The sequence below is a fragment of the Numida meleagris genome, chromosome 10, assembly GCF_002078875.1.
Source record: "Numida meleagris isolate 19003 breed g44 Domestic line chromosome 10, NumMel1.0, whole genome shotgun sequence".
NCBI lineage: Eukaryota > Metazoa > Chordata > Aves > Galliformes > Numididae > Numida > Numida meleagris.
Window position 1 is genome coordinate 9,401,901 of NC_034418.1, and position 16,302 is coordinate 9,418,202.

The window sequence follows — 16,302 nt, forward strand, 5'->3', positions numbered from 1 at the left end:
AACAGACCAGCCTACAGTGGATATCCCAAAGCTCAGCCGCAACAGTGAATTACAGCTGGCTCTGTCTAACAGCAAAGATAAAATACATGGGTATCACTGCACTCAAAAAACTCAAGTCTGCTCATGGGCCCACTCTTAACATTTCATAACAAATACAAGCCTTGAGACATCAGTTGTTATATGAAGTAAATTACTCTCACACCTACATATCATTATACTGTGAGCAGCATAAAACTCAAAGGAAAATGAGAAAGATGCACAGAAAACCTCTCACTTATATTTGCTGTCCCAAGAAGTGATTTCACCACAATATCTTTACTGACAGCTTTTTATTCTCCTCCAATTTAACATGCAATGATGTAAAAGAAGTAAACTATTCTGGTTTAGCTCAATCACAACCCTCAGGACGCTGTCTTAACTCCTTATCTGGAATGCAAATGAGCAGCAATTCTGATAATTGTGAAAATGAAATGCAGGGACAGAAGAGTTCAAGTCATCAGAATAGGTCTCTTAAAAAGCAGAAACTGGCAAAATGAGAGAGTAGGTGCTTTAAGCATTTTACAGGAGAACTGATGAAAAAAAGCTCATGGCAAGGAGTCATGAATTTACCTGGGATTGTAAATCTATTTAAACAAAGGGCTCGAAGGACATCATCATCTTGGTTTGTATTAGCCTTGCAGATTTGTCTCTCAACACGAGCCAATTTATGGGTGTTCATGATGAATTTATCTCACAGAAAACTTCAGCATAGTTCAGCTGCTTCCCAAGAAGCCACACTCCACATAGTTGATAAAAGCTATCCATTGTGTATGCAGGAAAAAACTACTTAAAACACAGCAGTAACTGGAATTTCTAGCAATATGCTGCTTACTTATTTAGAAACCGACAAGGAGATGAGCCAGTCAAAGATCACAGAATCACAGGGGTCGGAAGGGACCTCAAGAGATCATCAAGTCCAACCCCCTGCTACAGCAGGTTCCCTACAGCAGGCTGCACAGGCAGACATCCAGATGGGTCTTAAATTTAGCACAGTAAGTGAATGGAAAATGATTAATTGGTAGGATACTACTGTGATTTCATTTTCCATTGATTTAAAACTAATTTGAAGAAATGCAAGATCTGTCAAAAGAGACTATGTACCATGCCTATCTAAATACATACACAAGTCTTTGTTCTTCAGCTGTAAAAGGGTCTCTGCTGTCAGTCTAGCTCTCAAACTTGATTGAATCTAAGCCAGTTACCATCCTATAGTAATCAGTCTTCTGACTAAAACAAAAAACAATAGAAACTGTAACAGACAAATATAAGAGATTTAGGAATATATATTTACATTGCCTGGGAAAACTCAGGAGCTTCATCGTTTACATTTGAAATATGGATCCTAACAGTTGCTGTCCCAGTCTTTGGATCTTCCCCTTTATCCACAGCCATAATTATGAACTCATAAAGATGGTTAGGTCGCTCGTAGTCCAGTTCTCTTGCTGGGAATATAGTACCATGAGAAGTAATACTGAAGTCTGGACTCAAAGTGTAATACAATATTTCGGCATTCTCTTTCGAATCACAGTCAGTGGCTGTCACTGTTAGAAGAGAAAGAGATTATGTAGATCAAAGTCTATGAACTGGAATGTTAAGTACTTTAACATGAGAATTAGTCCATAATATAAAACTGTAATAGCATTGCCTTGGCATATAGTGCTTGAAATAATTTATAAAACTGCTATACTCTGTGCTTTTTATTCAACTAACCTTTCAAAGGAAGTTATAAGGGGAAAAAAAAACTTGTTAAGGACCCTGATTGAATTAAACCACTAGATCTTGCTTTTGATGGTTTTAAAGAGCCCGGTACAAACAAGAACATATTCCTACACAGAGCCATATATTCTCATGTCACAGAATCACAGAATTGTAGTGGTTGGAAGGGACCTCTAGAGACCATCGAGTCCAACCCCCCTGCAAAAGCAGACCCCCTACAGCAGGCTGCACAGGAAGGTCCATCTGATATACACTGTTGACTTAAGAACATTTGGACAGATTAGACTTCGTGATTAAAGATGAAACATTTACATATAGTTCCTAACTGATGCAAGTGAAAATAATAAGCTCATTAGATCCCACCCAAAATCCACAAAAATCTATGCTAAAAACTCAGTCACTGGAACAGTAATTGACAGGCTGCCATCGGCATAGGATAAATCACTATGAAGAACAATAGGAGGTTATAAAATCCTATTCACTAGGAAACAGTAAATTTTCTGTGGTTTACTGTCCTTTTTACCCTCAAGATTTATAAAAAGTTTGTCTGTGGGTGAAAGACTAATATAAGGCACTTCTAGAAGAGGTTAGTTGACATCAGTTTGCTTCATTGTCAGGGCCCTCTTTATAAACATTTTCAATATAAGATTTTTGCATTTTACATAATATCCAGAACATCATCATTTAAAGCTTAATTTATTGGTTACTGGGAAGACGAAAAATGTTTCTCTCAAGCATCCTATGTTCCCTAATGCAAGCCCACACATAGCTTTTAGAGATGGGCAGAGAAGGTGAGCTGCTGTGTCTATAATTACGGATGTAAAATTATTCTCTTTCCAAAAGAAAAATGTTGCAAGATCGCCACTATAAGATTGCCGCTATCCTAGTAACCACAGCTGTAGTCTTGTTACTTCAAAATCTCACTAAGAAGATCTGTTTCTTTCATGTCTTGTCCTCCAAAATGGTTTGGGCTGTGGCAGTAGTAATTATGACCAATTCTAGAAGATGCCAAAGAGCTACCCCATCCTGAGGCAGGAGTTGGCTTTCCAAAGTGAAATCTAATTAGTGTCAGGAAGAAAAACATTCATACTGAATATAACAAATGCTTTCAAAAGTACTAACCTTGTAGAAGCGCAGTAGTCACAGTAACTGTTTCAGGAACACTGACTTTGCTGTAAATGGACTGATGAAATTCTGGAGCACAATCGTTCACATCTGTGATTACAACCAAAACCTCAATGGAAAAGAGAGCATTAAATGGCATCCAAGTGAAACAAGGTAATGACTCCATTGCTCTAGAAATACTGGATGGAAGAACTTGTTGAGATCTCCGGAAGCCGTAGCACATAGGAAAACTCATTTTTCTCATATTGCTCTTTTCCTGCTAAGAACTGCTTAGATATTAGATTCCACATTTGGAACTGTCAAGTCCTAGATCCCCACAGCAACATTTCCATTCACGTTTCATCTCCATTGATTACTTCCTATCATTAATTCAAAGGGAAATGGACTGCCTCTGCTTTCAAAGCATCCTTTTGCCATTACCTTCTTACACGTCAATTATCTGTAACACCAAAAACTCTACAAGCGCATGTAAAACTGACTTTAGGCTAAATAGATTTGTAAAATCATCTTAGAATCTTCTTTCAAGTTACACTCTATCATCTTCATCTAGTAGTACCTGAAAGGGTCAACAGAAATTATTAGTCTCTGGTATGCCACAGCCACTGCTTGTTACACTAAAATACAGACTCCGTGTTCTCACACTTGTTCCTAATAATTCCATCTCCTGTTCTTTCAGTGGTGTACATCTTACTTTGCTGCAGCAGGAACAAGTGTTACATTAAATGGATTTCTGACCTCAGAGAATCTCTGAATTCAAACAACTGTGATAACTGTATTTAGAAATATTTTTGCTGTCAAACAGCTTTCTGATACACCATGAACTATCACCTTTTGCTATTTATGAGCTTTTATTACCTCCTGTCTTTACAAGTTCACTTAATGTTCTTGAAACAAAATAATTTTATTCCTATTTTGTTTTGTTATAAATTGGAATATTTTCAAATACGTATCATAATTTAGGAGTAAAACTAAACCTCATGTCTGCCTTGGCTGCATCTACTCCCACACCTTTTTGGGTAAAGCCTACGACCTATGATGGAATGGCACTACTGATCCCTAAGAAACAGCTTTCTCGGGATCAGCAAGAATAAACACTAAGAGGAACTAAACCAGTCCTCCTCACCCATACAGAGACAAAAAGACTTTTAAAGGTCCTTAGTGAATCTGTACAGAGATCTGGAAGGACTCGAGAAAAACACAAAAACGTACAGAACCCCAGAAACGAACACCTACCTCAGCTGCACTACTGAATTGTTCATCTTCCTTGGCTCTGACCAGAAGGAGGTGCTGGTGTTGGTCACCCTCATAGTCCACACTCCGTGTTAAGCTGATATCCCCCGTTGCCTGCTCAACGCTGAACAGACCACTTGGATTAGTGAGCAAACTGTAGCTCAGGGATTTGTTTTGATATGATACAGCAGTGACCCTAAGAAAGCTGCAATAAAAATTTAAAAGTCTCTTAAGCATGTAATAATACAACAGTGAAAAATATGGCAAAAAGTGCTACGCGTCAGAACCAGAGGTGCAATCCCATAGATTTAATTAGACCAATATGCGAAGATAGCTGTACCTGAACTCCAAATTCAAACATTTTGTAACACAGTATTTCTGTCATCTCGAGATTACACAGAAAAAGATAAGACCCTTGGAAGCTGAGCATGGTAAGGATTAAAAACAGAGAACAAGAGGATTTCATTTCTGTAGGAACTGAATTTGCCTGCTCTAACTTTCTTATCAGGTGGTGATGATTCTCAGGCAGGAAACTAGAACATAAGATGCAAAATCATAGAACACACAGTCCACATCTAAACAGTTTTTAAACACATTCAGGGATGGTGACACAACCACCTCCCTGGGGAGCCTGTTCCAGTGCTTAACAACCCTTTCTGTAAAGAAGTTTTTCCTGATATCCAACCTAAACCTCTGCTGGTGCAACTTGAGGCCATTTCCCCTTGTCCTGTCACCTGTCACCAGTGAGAAGAGAACAGCCCTGCCCTCACTACAATCACCTTTCAGGTATTTGAAGAGAGCAACGAGGTCTCCCCTCAGTCTCCTCTTCCCCTCGTTTTAATAATGACAGCATGGTAAATTCACTGCTCCAGTCATGCTGCTCTGATGTTTCAGACACCTGCAAACAGGGAAAAGGCAGCCACTGACCGTGTGCCTGTAGCAGCACACACAGAACCATAGGGGTTTAGCTTATCTGGCATTCTAGTGCTTGAAGCCTTCAAGCAGGAAATGTATTTGCAGCATGAAGTAAAAGAAATACATTATAAAATAGTAATTGTTAAGGATTTAAAGCAGAATACTAATTCCTCAAATGTTCATTCCCTTATCGTAAAGATTTCTCAGGAAAAAGGATTCCATCTCCCAGGAGAACCCCACAACACCTATGATCCAGTGACAACTGCATTCAAAAAGACAAAGCTCAGTTGGTCTGAACAGTCCTGTCCTTTCATTATTTCCATGCTGCTGCCTTCTAAATTCCCTCAGGTGCAACACTGAAACACTGCAAAAGGTTGCTGTAGGTCACTATCTTATCTTTCTGCGCTCTCACAGTCAGCTTAAGCCAGCGCAAGACCATGTTCCTGCCAAGAGGAATTACTTTGCTCTCCTCTCTCCATCCTGGCTGCATGTTCACGCCAGCTCTCCTATCCTCCTGTCAGCACGAACAATCACAAGGCTCTGCTGCGAGCATATCTAACAACCCAGCTGAAAACCCCTTCCTTTTTTGCTCGGTCTTTCCTTGGATCAGCCTGCCAGTTCAGCTAGCATATTAGAGCTAATGCCAGACCAAAGGAAAGATTTGGTAATGCTTTTTGTCAGCAGCAGTCTTAAATCAACCTACACCTGTGAAACCCCAGCCCCACAAACCCAGTGCATGACAGCAGCTCTGTTTTCCTGCAGTTGGTCTAATTTAGATACGAGAAATTCAGGATTCTACAGCAATTTTCAGGACTGCTTCTGGTTAACACACAACAGCAAATCACTTTCACTGGGCACACCGTCCGTATTAAAACCTCTTATGACATAGAAATAACTGTATCAAATATTGAATTCTTTCTGGATATTAAGCAAATTGACAAACCAATTTATCTATCATTATAATAGGTGTAACACCTATCATTATAATAGGCATACAAGCCTATTTCTAAACGGTGACAAAAAACAGTTACAAAGAATTCCATTATTTTTCACCCTCATTGAACAGTAGATACCTGCTAGGTATTCTGGCGTTACACTGTTCTTTAATTGCTTTCATGCCTGTGCTAAATAACTTTATTGCAGTTTTAAAGAAAAACATTATTGCTATGAAGACCTGCTGGTTTTATTTTTTTAAATCTTGACAAACTTCAGACACTGTAAAACTGTTGTAGACTGAACAGTAAAATACAATACTACAGATAATAACAGAGTTGAATAACAGTTGAAAGGCCACACAAGGGAGGTGCTTACTGGAAAAAGGTATTCACAATTCAGCTGAAAAAGGATAACGTTTGCCCTGATACCAAAAGAATTTGTGAGAGATGGAACTGAGTATTCAGGTGGGCCTCCATTACTAACACTTTCTGTGATACTTGGATGCACATGGTTAGCCAAAAGATAGAAAAGTAAAATGACAGGTATGTGGCATCTTCATTTTTACTCAGTTTGTCATCGTGATTGATGAAGACAGCAAAGACAGCCTCCTGTTTTTTCCAACTTTCATTTGGTGGAGAATGTACTTTTCCAGATGCTGACACATAAAACTCGTATATGCTTTCATGCCAAGACATCTTCCTTTGCAGTGTAATGGTTTTTATTTGAATTCTGCATTTTGTTTGAAAATTAGGAGGCAATTAATTCTGCTAATACTTTCCTTATTGTTTAAAATCAAGAAATCAATTATTCATCACCACTTTTCTGTGTAAAAGGGTGACTAAAATACATCAAATGATCTTACTCACTTCAATTAAAATATCTAAACTACTCTTTACATTATCTATGATTCATAAACAATACTGAGGCTTTGGGGAGACCAAACAGAAGTGAAACTAAGAACACAATATCACCGCATTACTTTTTCCTGTTACTTACGATTTTCCTTCTGCTATATTTTCAGGAACATAAACCAAGTACGATGTGTTGGTGAACTGTGGTGGTCGAAATCCGGCAATTACAGAAACAGAGGCTGGAGACCCTTTGCTTCCAAGTTTATCTGCTGCTAGCACAGTCAGTAAATACTCTTTGTTCCTCACCAGTGGCAAGCCTGTCGTTTTAATCCAGCCAGTGTCCCTCTCAACCTCAAATCTGCCTTCTCCACCTAGGAAGAACAGTCACAAACTGCTGTCAGCGAGAACATTTTTTATTTGATTAAAACTGAGAATAGGGAATCAATTCTCGAGTTGTTTTTTTCTTAGAATTAACACGCATGGAAATATATAAAAATTTTGGTTTGAACTCACTATTTACATTGATGATTACATTTTTAAACTGCATTTTACTTTGTTGGACAACTGTCAGCCTTCTTATCCTTCAATATTCTGCTGTTATTTGATGCTGAAATATTCCTTAGCAGAAAATACCCTGCCAAGGTCCTGGTCAAGAGGAACAGATCACCTTTGGCATGGTATTGCTAATCCCTTTCTGAGTCTCCTTTATGAAGTTTCTTTTAAGTGCCCCAACAAAGAAAATTATGAGTGAACCTATGGTAGCTTTGCAAAGCTAAGGCACAACCCAGATCCTTAAGAATTTGTTTGCAACTAACCAGAAGCATGACACCCACAAGGAAAAAGGAATGTTAGTGTCTTCCAACCAAACCAGAAAGGTGCAGACTACGGCTACCACTGCTGCTCCTGTGCCCAAGCTCTGTGGTACTGGAGTGCTACTCCTGTGTCCACCACCCTCACAGGCAACAATCCGGTCAGGAACCCAACTTTGCAGAGAGAATGTGCTTCCAAACTGGCCAATCTGTTTGTACACTCACTTTGAGTTCATTTTCCCACCCACAAAGCCAAAGACTTGTAAACCTTTTTTAAGTAGGAAAGGAAGGTCTTCCACTAAAAGTGAGAAGAAAGAAATGTCACAGTACTGAACCTTAATACAAACGCAACAACAAGATTTGAATTTACCTTCCAGCAGAAAATATTCTACGGTTCCATTGATCCCTTCATCCGCATCCACAGCCAGCAGCTTGTATACTTTGGTTCCTTCTGTAGCTTGGGGAGAAACCACGGCCAAGAATGGGAAGGGCTCCATGGCCCATTCAGGTTTGTTGTCATTCACATCCAACACAGTAAGCGTTAAGTGCAACAAATACCAGTCTTTCCCTAGCAATCAAAGAAAAATGAAGACATTCTTAGCTACACAAGGGCACGAAGAGTAACAAACGTATCCTGAGGATACAGTGTCTGCAATACTGTTGGCAGGCAATCCAGAAAAACCTTTTGGCTCTTCTCCTACAGTCATCCACATACAGACACAACAGGAAAAAAAAATAACCACAACTACCACTAAACTGCAAGATCACAGTGACTCATATTACTTCCTAGCAATATCTCTTTTTAGGAAGGATCACACATTCTTAAACTTTCCAAGTCTGAATACATGCTTTCTGAAAGTATGCTACTGGAAAAAAATTAAGAAATATTTTGTACATTCAAGACATAGCAATTCTGAATTTTGAAAATAATTAAGTATTTGCTGTCAAAAAGATTCTAACTAACCTACCCTAACTACTGAGTTTCCTGGATAAAAAGTTCTCTGAATTTGCAATACTATTTTCACTTCTATTTAAGATTAAAGTTAAAAAAATACATGGTCGATAGAGAATGCAACCATTCCATCTCCAGAAATCAACAATAGAAAATCCTTAAGCATTTTTTCCCTCAATTTTTGTTTTGTTTCTGCCATTATTACACCAATCAGTGAGCACAGAAGAGCTCCTGAAGGTGTAATAAACACTAGGCAAGCATCATCGAAAAGGAACAATGAAGGAAAAATATCAGTCTGAAGAAAACACTGCATGTGAAGCCCAAGTTTCCGAACAAGCGGAAATTGTCTCATTACAAAAATACTTTCTCCTCTGCTTGCAGGTTCTGTTAAAACGTACATCATAAAAGAAGCCAAAAAGAACCTCAAAAGAGCATTCCAAAACCAGGATGTGAAACTCAGCAGAATGGTTATTCCTTCCCATCAACCTACTAAATGAAACCAGATATGTTTCAGAGACATAGTTCATGAAGTCCCAGGACAGTAAGTCCAGGAAACCAGAAAATGCAGAGGAGGGGATGTGCTCAGTGCTGGTCTGTGTCTGAGGTTAAATACACCATCACAACCCAGAATGGGAAGAGCTCTAAATGAAAAGTGCCAAATCAGAAGATCAATGTCTGCCTGAATTCTCTGGCAATTTTAGTTAAAAAAAAAAAAAAAAACTAAGTGCAAAAGGGAAAAGCTACTGTCAAAATTGCCCAACATTTCTCAAAGGAACAGATCTTACAGAAGTTGTCATGAGTTTGTAAATACCCACTATTAGCTTGGTTTGCCTGAGCATACTGCAGGCTTCAATAGCTAGCACTAAATCAGAACCTGACTTCCGTTCTTCTTAACCTGCATGTATTTATTCATCAAAAAGTAAGTCTCAATTGAAGACTCAGCTGAAGACTCTCAACTGATACCTTCTTTCAACTGATACCTTCTTTCAACTGATACCTTCTTTCAACTGAAAAAGTACAAATATATCTGGACACAAACTCCTCTTGTCACTTCTTGTCAGATCACTGAACATTAATATGACTGTTCTTAGTACATAACTATAGATGAGATACATCTCTTGTAAGGAAACTATGGACAACCACAGCAAGACTGAGATTCATCCTCAAATGACCAATAAGCCTTAGTAATCAAAATCTAAAAGGACTTGGAAATGTTCCTCCAAGTACCTGCCTTTTAATAGTTAAGAGACCTTAATGTCATTTGACATCTTGGCAAGATCAAAGCTTTCAGCAATATGTTGGGTACCTCTGAAACATGTGAACACTTCAAAATTTCATTACGACAGTCAGTATGAACTGCATTGCATATAATCAAAGAGACAGGCATAAGTGCTTCCCTTGACCTGTCTGTATATCCACTGCACATGGCCTTGCAGGTCTTACTGGTATGTTATCTTCTTCAATCAATCACAGGCAATCTGATTTTCAGCCAGAAGTACTAAACAAATCATCAAGATTAGAGATTATTTCCCTTTCAGATAAAGGCAGTCTGGAGGAAAATTTCTGTAAGTAAGTTTTCCCTTGACTGCGTACCACTTATCAAAGCAAGAACTACAACAGAACCGCACAGGACTATACTTGTCTGCACTGAGACCTACAAATGCGACCTGACAACTTGTAGAAACAACATCAGGGCACCCAATGAAGCATGACCAGACAAGGACTTGCCAGAGGACAAAGAATGTGATGAAGAGATTGGCATGGACAATAATGTGTGATGTACATATTTCTAGCAGGATAAGACATTAACAATTTCCAAGTATAAGAACATGAATGTGATTTGTTTAAAATATAATTCCCCATTCCAACAACTGCAGCAAATAGTTAAAAGCTTTTCATTTGTTTTAACTGTCATGATATACATACTACAAAACGTGGTCTCTTACAACTGACATCTTTTGTAACTGACATAGTCATTCTCCTACAGAACAGCTATTTTTCTGCAGAGTGGAGCTAAACCAGATCTTCAACTAGTTTAATAAGGTATGTGAAATTCATTTTTTCACCAGGACAGAGTTAAACACTGTCATTTATGAAAATCGATTTAAATGAAAATTTCTGATTCAAAGATAGCGGAAGGAAGGAAATTTTAGAACAATATCTCTCTTTGGTAGTTTAAGGTGTCTCGATGCCACCTTCCAACAAAACACACACCACCGCCCCCAGCACGTACCCAGGAGCTACATTAACTATATGTGTACATTAGTATGTCAATACCAGTACTAGATTGTCACATGTCTGCAGTAGTATATTATGATTAAGAGTCCTTTATTAGTAGTATATAAGTACCACATCATGGAAGAAATAATACATTGCAATTCCACTCAAAATCTTAGCAGAAACAGCTTAAAACTGATAATCCTCTGTATTTGGGTTAAGTCCTACAAACACACAAACGGGTTCTACTTAAATTATCAGTTCAGAACATCGAGCTGCAACAGCAAGGCGGCATACCTGCAACGGCATTCAGCAGCTCAAGGCCATGGGGGTCCTAAACGAGGAGGCTGTCATAGGCCCAATTACCCTGAAAAGAACTGCCAAACGGTGCTGTAATACACTGCCAGCAGGAATTTCTTAATATTAAATACTGGATATTTGACTTTCAAGCCAAGCACGCTGTAGATATCTTACACAATTCTGTCCTTTAAAAAACTCCTCCCAAAAGAACAGTGCTGCTACTTATCTTGTTGGCACACATGCAGATTTTGCATTTGACATATTTCCCTCCCTAACTTCAGACAACAGAAAAATATAAATAATTGCCTTCTCGCAAATACAGAGCAACAAGGCAACATTCAAGGTGGTTCTTGTTGCATACAGTGACAGTAACGTAACAGCATAACACTTCAAATTAAAAATTAGCATTTCTAAAAGTTAGATAGAAAATTTTGCTTCATATTCAAATGGCTTAAACCAACTTTATTTGATCAGTAAGTATTTTTCCCTGTTCATTTTTCTTCAGTACAATGAAAACAGGTTACATGAGCAGATTGCTCATCACACACATTTGCAAACACCACTTACCAGTCCTTTGCAACATCAAAATTCAGCCTCTCTTCACAGTTTACAGAGAAAAACAAAACTAACTTTATACAATCCAGTCCAGAGGCTTTTCCTGCTTTAGCTGCTTAATTCCCCATTACAGTCAATTCATCTCTCACCAACAATCCTTCTTAGGGCAGCTCATTCTGACATTCCCCCCAGCTGGAATGATGTCCTTTTTAGCTCAATACTGCTGACAAACACCACAGTGCTGAAATTCATTCCCTATCACCAAAATCAATCTTACTAATCTACTGCTGAACCCTCATCACAGGTACCCATCTATAATTGCTTATTTTCAACATGTGTCTGTGGCTGAAAAATGATGAGCACAGAGAGGATTTCATACACCACCTTAAACATTCTGAACTCAAACTCCATTGGGCAACAAAATACGTTAGCTGACAGAAGTTTCTGCTCATGGGAAATACATTGATATGCGATGACCCATTTTTTAACCTTTGAAGAAGAAGAATGTACATTCTTCCACCAACCTAAATGGTTAGGGTGGCAGGAAGGACGAGAAGGCGTTCGCGCTTAACCGCTCAGCTAACTGCAACTCCTCGTGTGCAGCACTGGTTGGACCAAGCTTCAAAATCATGCGTGCTGAAATAGTTTGATTGCAATTCCAAACAGCGTAGGTTGGATTTGCCTCTAAACCCATCTCCCTTCACCATGTCAAATTACAAAAGATGCTGTCAATCTGTGAAATACAGCGTATTTTCAGACTTCTGATTTCGTTAGGATTATGACTGTCTTTTCTCACAAAAATCCAATGGGTGCTTCTGTAAGATGAGATTTGAAAATAAAATGATTGTATTCATTAAAAATGTAGGCTTCCCTGCCACAGTGTAATTGATAAAACTGACAACGCCAGACATTCTGATTTTAAATCTGTCAATATGGAACATTTACTTGAGTGAACACGTCTCCACAATTGCAGACAAATACGCTACATGCCTTGAATTTACCGAGGGGAAAGGTATTATATTATTATGATTAAAGAATACTGGGTGAGAAGTCAGGTTGCTCTGGCATTTTTAGGTCATTTCAGTTTACTTTAAAAATTTTATTTGATAAGGGAGTTTAAAGTCTTGCAAGCCTTTAGGTCAATATCACTATTACATTCTCATCTACACGGACCAGCAAACTAACTACTCAAGTCAGTATTTTGCCCTTTGCTTTTAAAGTTTTTCCAACTTCTACACATTTACCACAGATACACAAATGCTTTTGAAAGCATAGGACTTGTTATTTGTTTGGGTTAGGACAAATGAAATATTTTAGTTGTAGCTGAGAAAACATGGCTGTTTTGAGAGGGCTTCGTAAGTATCACGTGAATGTTTTCACAATATTTCTTCACCTAAACTACCTACTGATTGGAAGTTTAGGAAGATACATTTCCAGAAAAAATACTTAGCTTCCTAAGCCTCCAGCTGCAATTAGGAGGAACCTCTGTTCCCATTTTCATACCACAACGTGAAACATAAGCTACTGCTTAGTGTACCCAATCCTACTGTGCAGCCTTCAGAAAATGGAGCCATCCTGTGCAGACATTTCTCCACTGTCATTTTGGAACATTCATGAAGTATGTGACAGGCCACGTTTAAGCACAGTAGTTTGCTCATAACTAAAACACAACCCTTGTAAAGCGACGATGTTGATGGGCTCAAGTCGTGGACAGCCCACATTCCCTCCCAGTAAGATTTATCTATTTCATAGATAGAATAATGGTAGTTTGTCACAATCTCACCCTCACCTGGCTTTTAAAATAGAGGTTAAAACATGAAAAATGTACCAAAAAACAGAAGTAAAAAAAAAAGAGTCAGAGGAGCTACATGATTGTGGCAGGGTAGATCTATTAATTATCAGTTAAAAGAGAGTCAAGTGATAACCATTTTACCAGGGATTCCCAGAGCAGTATGCATCTGCCAACAGCAGCAGACAGAAAACCCAAGTATGTCCCGATGTGAAATAAATGATTGCATACATAATAAACACAACAAACATCCTTAGATAACAAATAATGGGTCTTAAATGGTGACTACTAAAAAGCTTTGTAATGAGAGAACTTAGCTACACAGGTAGCAGCTACAGTACCTGTGTAAGACAGGAAACTTTGCTCAGAATTTTTTTGGGAAAAAAATCCCATTTAAAGAAGTAGAATTTATATGAGTAAGATTAATCTTCTAAAACAATCAGATTTCCTTATTTAAGGAATTACAACACCTTACCAGAATAAGGAATGTCTGAATGCTGTACATTATTAGGTGAACCAAAAGGAAACAGTCTTCTAAATGCTGAATTTGTTTTGCAGCAAAACTATTTCAGAATCAAATGATGTTTAACATAATTGCCATGTCAGTCATGGGATCACTATCCAATCTGTTATGTTATAAATCAGCTTTAAGAAAGATCCTATCCATATGTTCTATAATTCTATAGTTTACTGCTTCCATCAGATTAACAGATATGTACTGGAATTCAGTTAGATCTTTAAAAAAAAAAAAAAGGAAGAAAGAAAGAGAAAAGCATATTACTCTTGTAGAAATGAAATGTTTGAGATAATAGACAGTGGATCTAACAGCTTTGGTGCTCAAGTCCCAGTAGTCTCACAGAGATATTTTTAATCTGACTGCTTGGCATGGACCGTATGTAATGTTCAGACTGAATAAACACCAAGATGATGCTTTAAAGCTTCCTGAGATATTTCTTTCCAGCGCAAGTGAGTAACATCCCAAAATTGTCAACACACACAGCTGTCCCAAACACACAAAGAATATCCACTTTCTTTTAATAATATGAACACCACTGCAGTTTAAAGAAGCCTGATACTGGATGGTTTCAGCTGAAGCTCAGAGTGATGTATAACTGTTAAAGTGACTGTAATTCATAAAAGAGGTAATAAGAATCACAGAAGACAAATATCAACCAGTGATGGTCCTCAGAGAATCAATACAGCTCATAAGGGACTAAGGTCTCAGATAAAATTAGAACAGACGATCCAAGGATGGAAACCTCCAAGGTTTAAAATAGGCATCACTAATGTTTGCACTTCCACTCTGTACACTGATTTAGACAGGATAAGTTACGTTGATTTAAACAGGACAAACACAAGTGACTGCTGTTAACTATTTGGAAGGCATGCCCAACATCACCCTCAGTAAATCCTCCGATAAGAAAAAATGAAAGATAGGGGATTACCCAGCTAATGCCCATGGATGAAGTAAGGTCAAAGGAGCTTGAGATGGCAGAGGATTAGCGAGATGGGATCTTTCATGCACTTCCCCCAAGCATTAACAGAATAATATTGGCTTCTTCTCAAATTAAATGTTAGCTCTGTGTGTGTAAGAGTCTAAGACATTTTACCTTCTGTTCACTGGACAAAAGCTTAAAACAGTATTATGCTCCCGGGAGGTCTAAATAAATTATTTGTGCCATAATAAATGAAATAAGAAACATAAGCATAACCATCACTTCTTCCAGGAAAGGGTAAGTGAAGAATAGAGCTCAGGTTTGGATGGCCATTGGGGTCAACCAGAGGAACGTGCTCATCAAGGACCAGGTGCCAGAAAACATCTTCAGAAAGTCAACCCCTGAAATTTAGGAATTCAGTTTAGAATCCTGTGTACAAGACTAATGTACAAGTCTTTCCTGGTGTTTCTCATTGCTTTTGGTTTTAACAACATATTTGTAACTTTTGGTAAATGTAAATACTCTTGGGTCCTACTTCAAAAATTTCAAATTAGTGACTTCAGCTCTTCATCTTTGTTCATTGTTTAGAAAAGCAATTTAAGTTCTCCATGGTATTAAGGGTAGAGAGAGTATTTAAACATAATGCATGTGTGCTTGCCAAGAGGAAGCTGAAGATGAATGAGGAGTCAAGAGTGACAGCAAGGCGGGAATTTACCTCAGTGTCAGAGAGCAGGAAGAGCAGAGCAGGGCCCGTGGTGTACCCTGGGTCACCCAGCAGCTCAGCTGTCACCAAACAGGTCTGCGGTGATGAGGCATGGCTGAGGTCAAGCCGGGGAGCCAGCCAGCAAGGCAGTACAGGGTCAGCAAGGCACACAGCCAAGCGCAGCACTCCATGACCTGGTGGAGCTGGGGATGGGCCGGAGCTGCAGTGCAGTCTCCCAGGGCACAGCGCAGAGGCTGCAGGCAGGGCTGCCCACCGCTGACCGCCCTACCAGGGCTGCCCTCCCAGAACACCCAGTTCTGCCTGCCAGCCTTCAGGAATCAGGCACGGCTTCCCAAGTCTGTCTCAAACATCTATGTGCTTTAACTGTTACATTAGAAAGCGAGTGTTCTGCAAGTTGAAGAGTTCTGAAAGTACTAAGTCACTATCAACCTTTATCTGATGAAAAAAAGAGTACTAACAAAGTCATCTTTTTCAATGTAGGCTCCTTGAAACAAATACACTTACAATCACCAGCATCCAAAGAATGTTACACTGCACACTATTAATTGCTCTCTACCTGGTCTCTCAGAGTCCGAATCAAGCTGTACATAAAGATGATTATCTACTGGGTCCTACTGGCAGTAATATATCAAGCTAGTGGAAAACACTACAAGGCTATTTACTAGAACTACACGACAGAGAATTAAAGAAGAAAAACCTAAAAATAAT

The 16,302-nt window shown here is 38.7% G+C and overlaps 1 protein-coding gene across 1 annotated transcript in view; it reads right to left on the bottom strand.

The window, feature by feature from the left end:
• LOC110404525 (neural-cadherin-like) overlaps positions 1–16,302 on the bottom strand; it is a 43,973-nt gene that overhangs the window by 25,381 nt on the left and 2,290 nt on the right. Inside the window, exons 2-6 of the mRNA XM_021408892.1 lie at positions 7,992–8,189; positions 6,958–7,183; positions 4,114–4,315; positions 2,878–2,989; positions 1,331–1,580 (exon numbers count right to left, since the gene is read on the bottom strand). Of these exons, the coding sequence (XP_021264567.1) occupies positions 1,331–1,580; positions 2,878–2,989; positions 4,114–4,315; positions 6,958–7,183; positions 7,992–8,189 (988 nt within the window). The remainder of the gene's footprint in view (positions 1–1,330; positions 1,581–2,877; positions 2,990–4,113; positions 4,316–6,957; positions 7,184–7,991; positions 8,190–16,302) is intronic.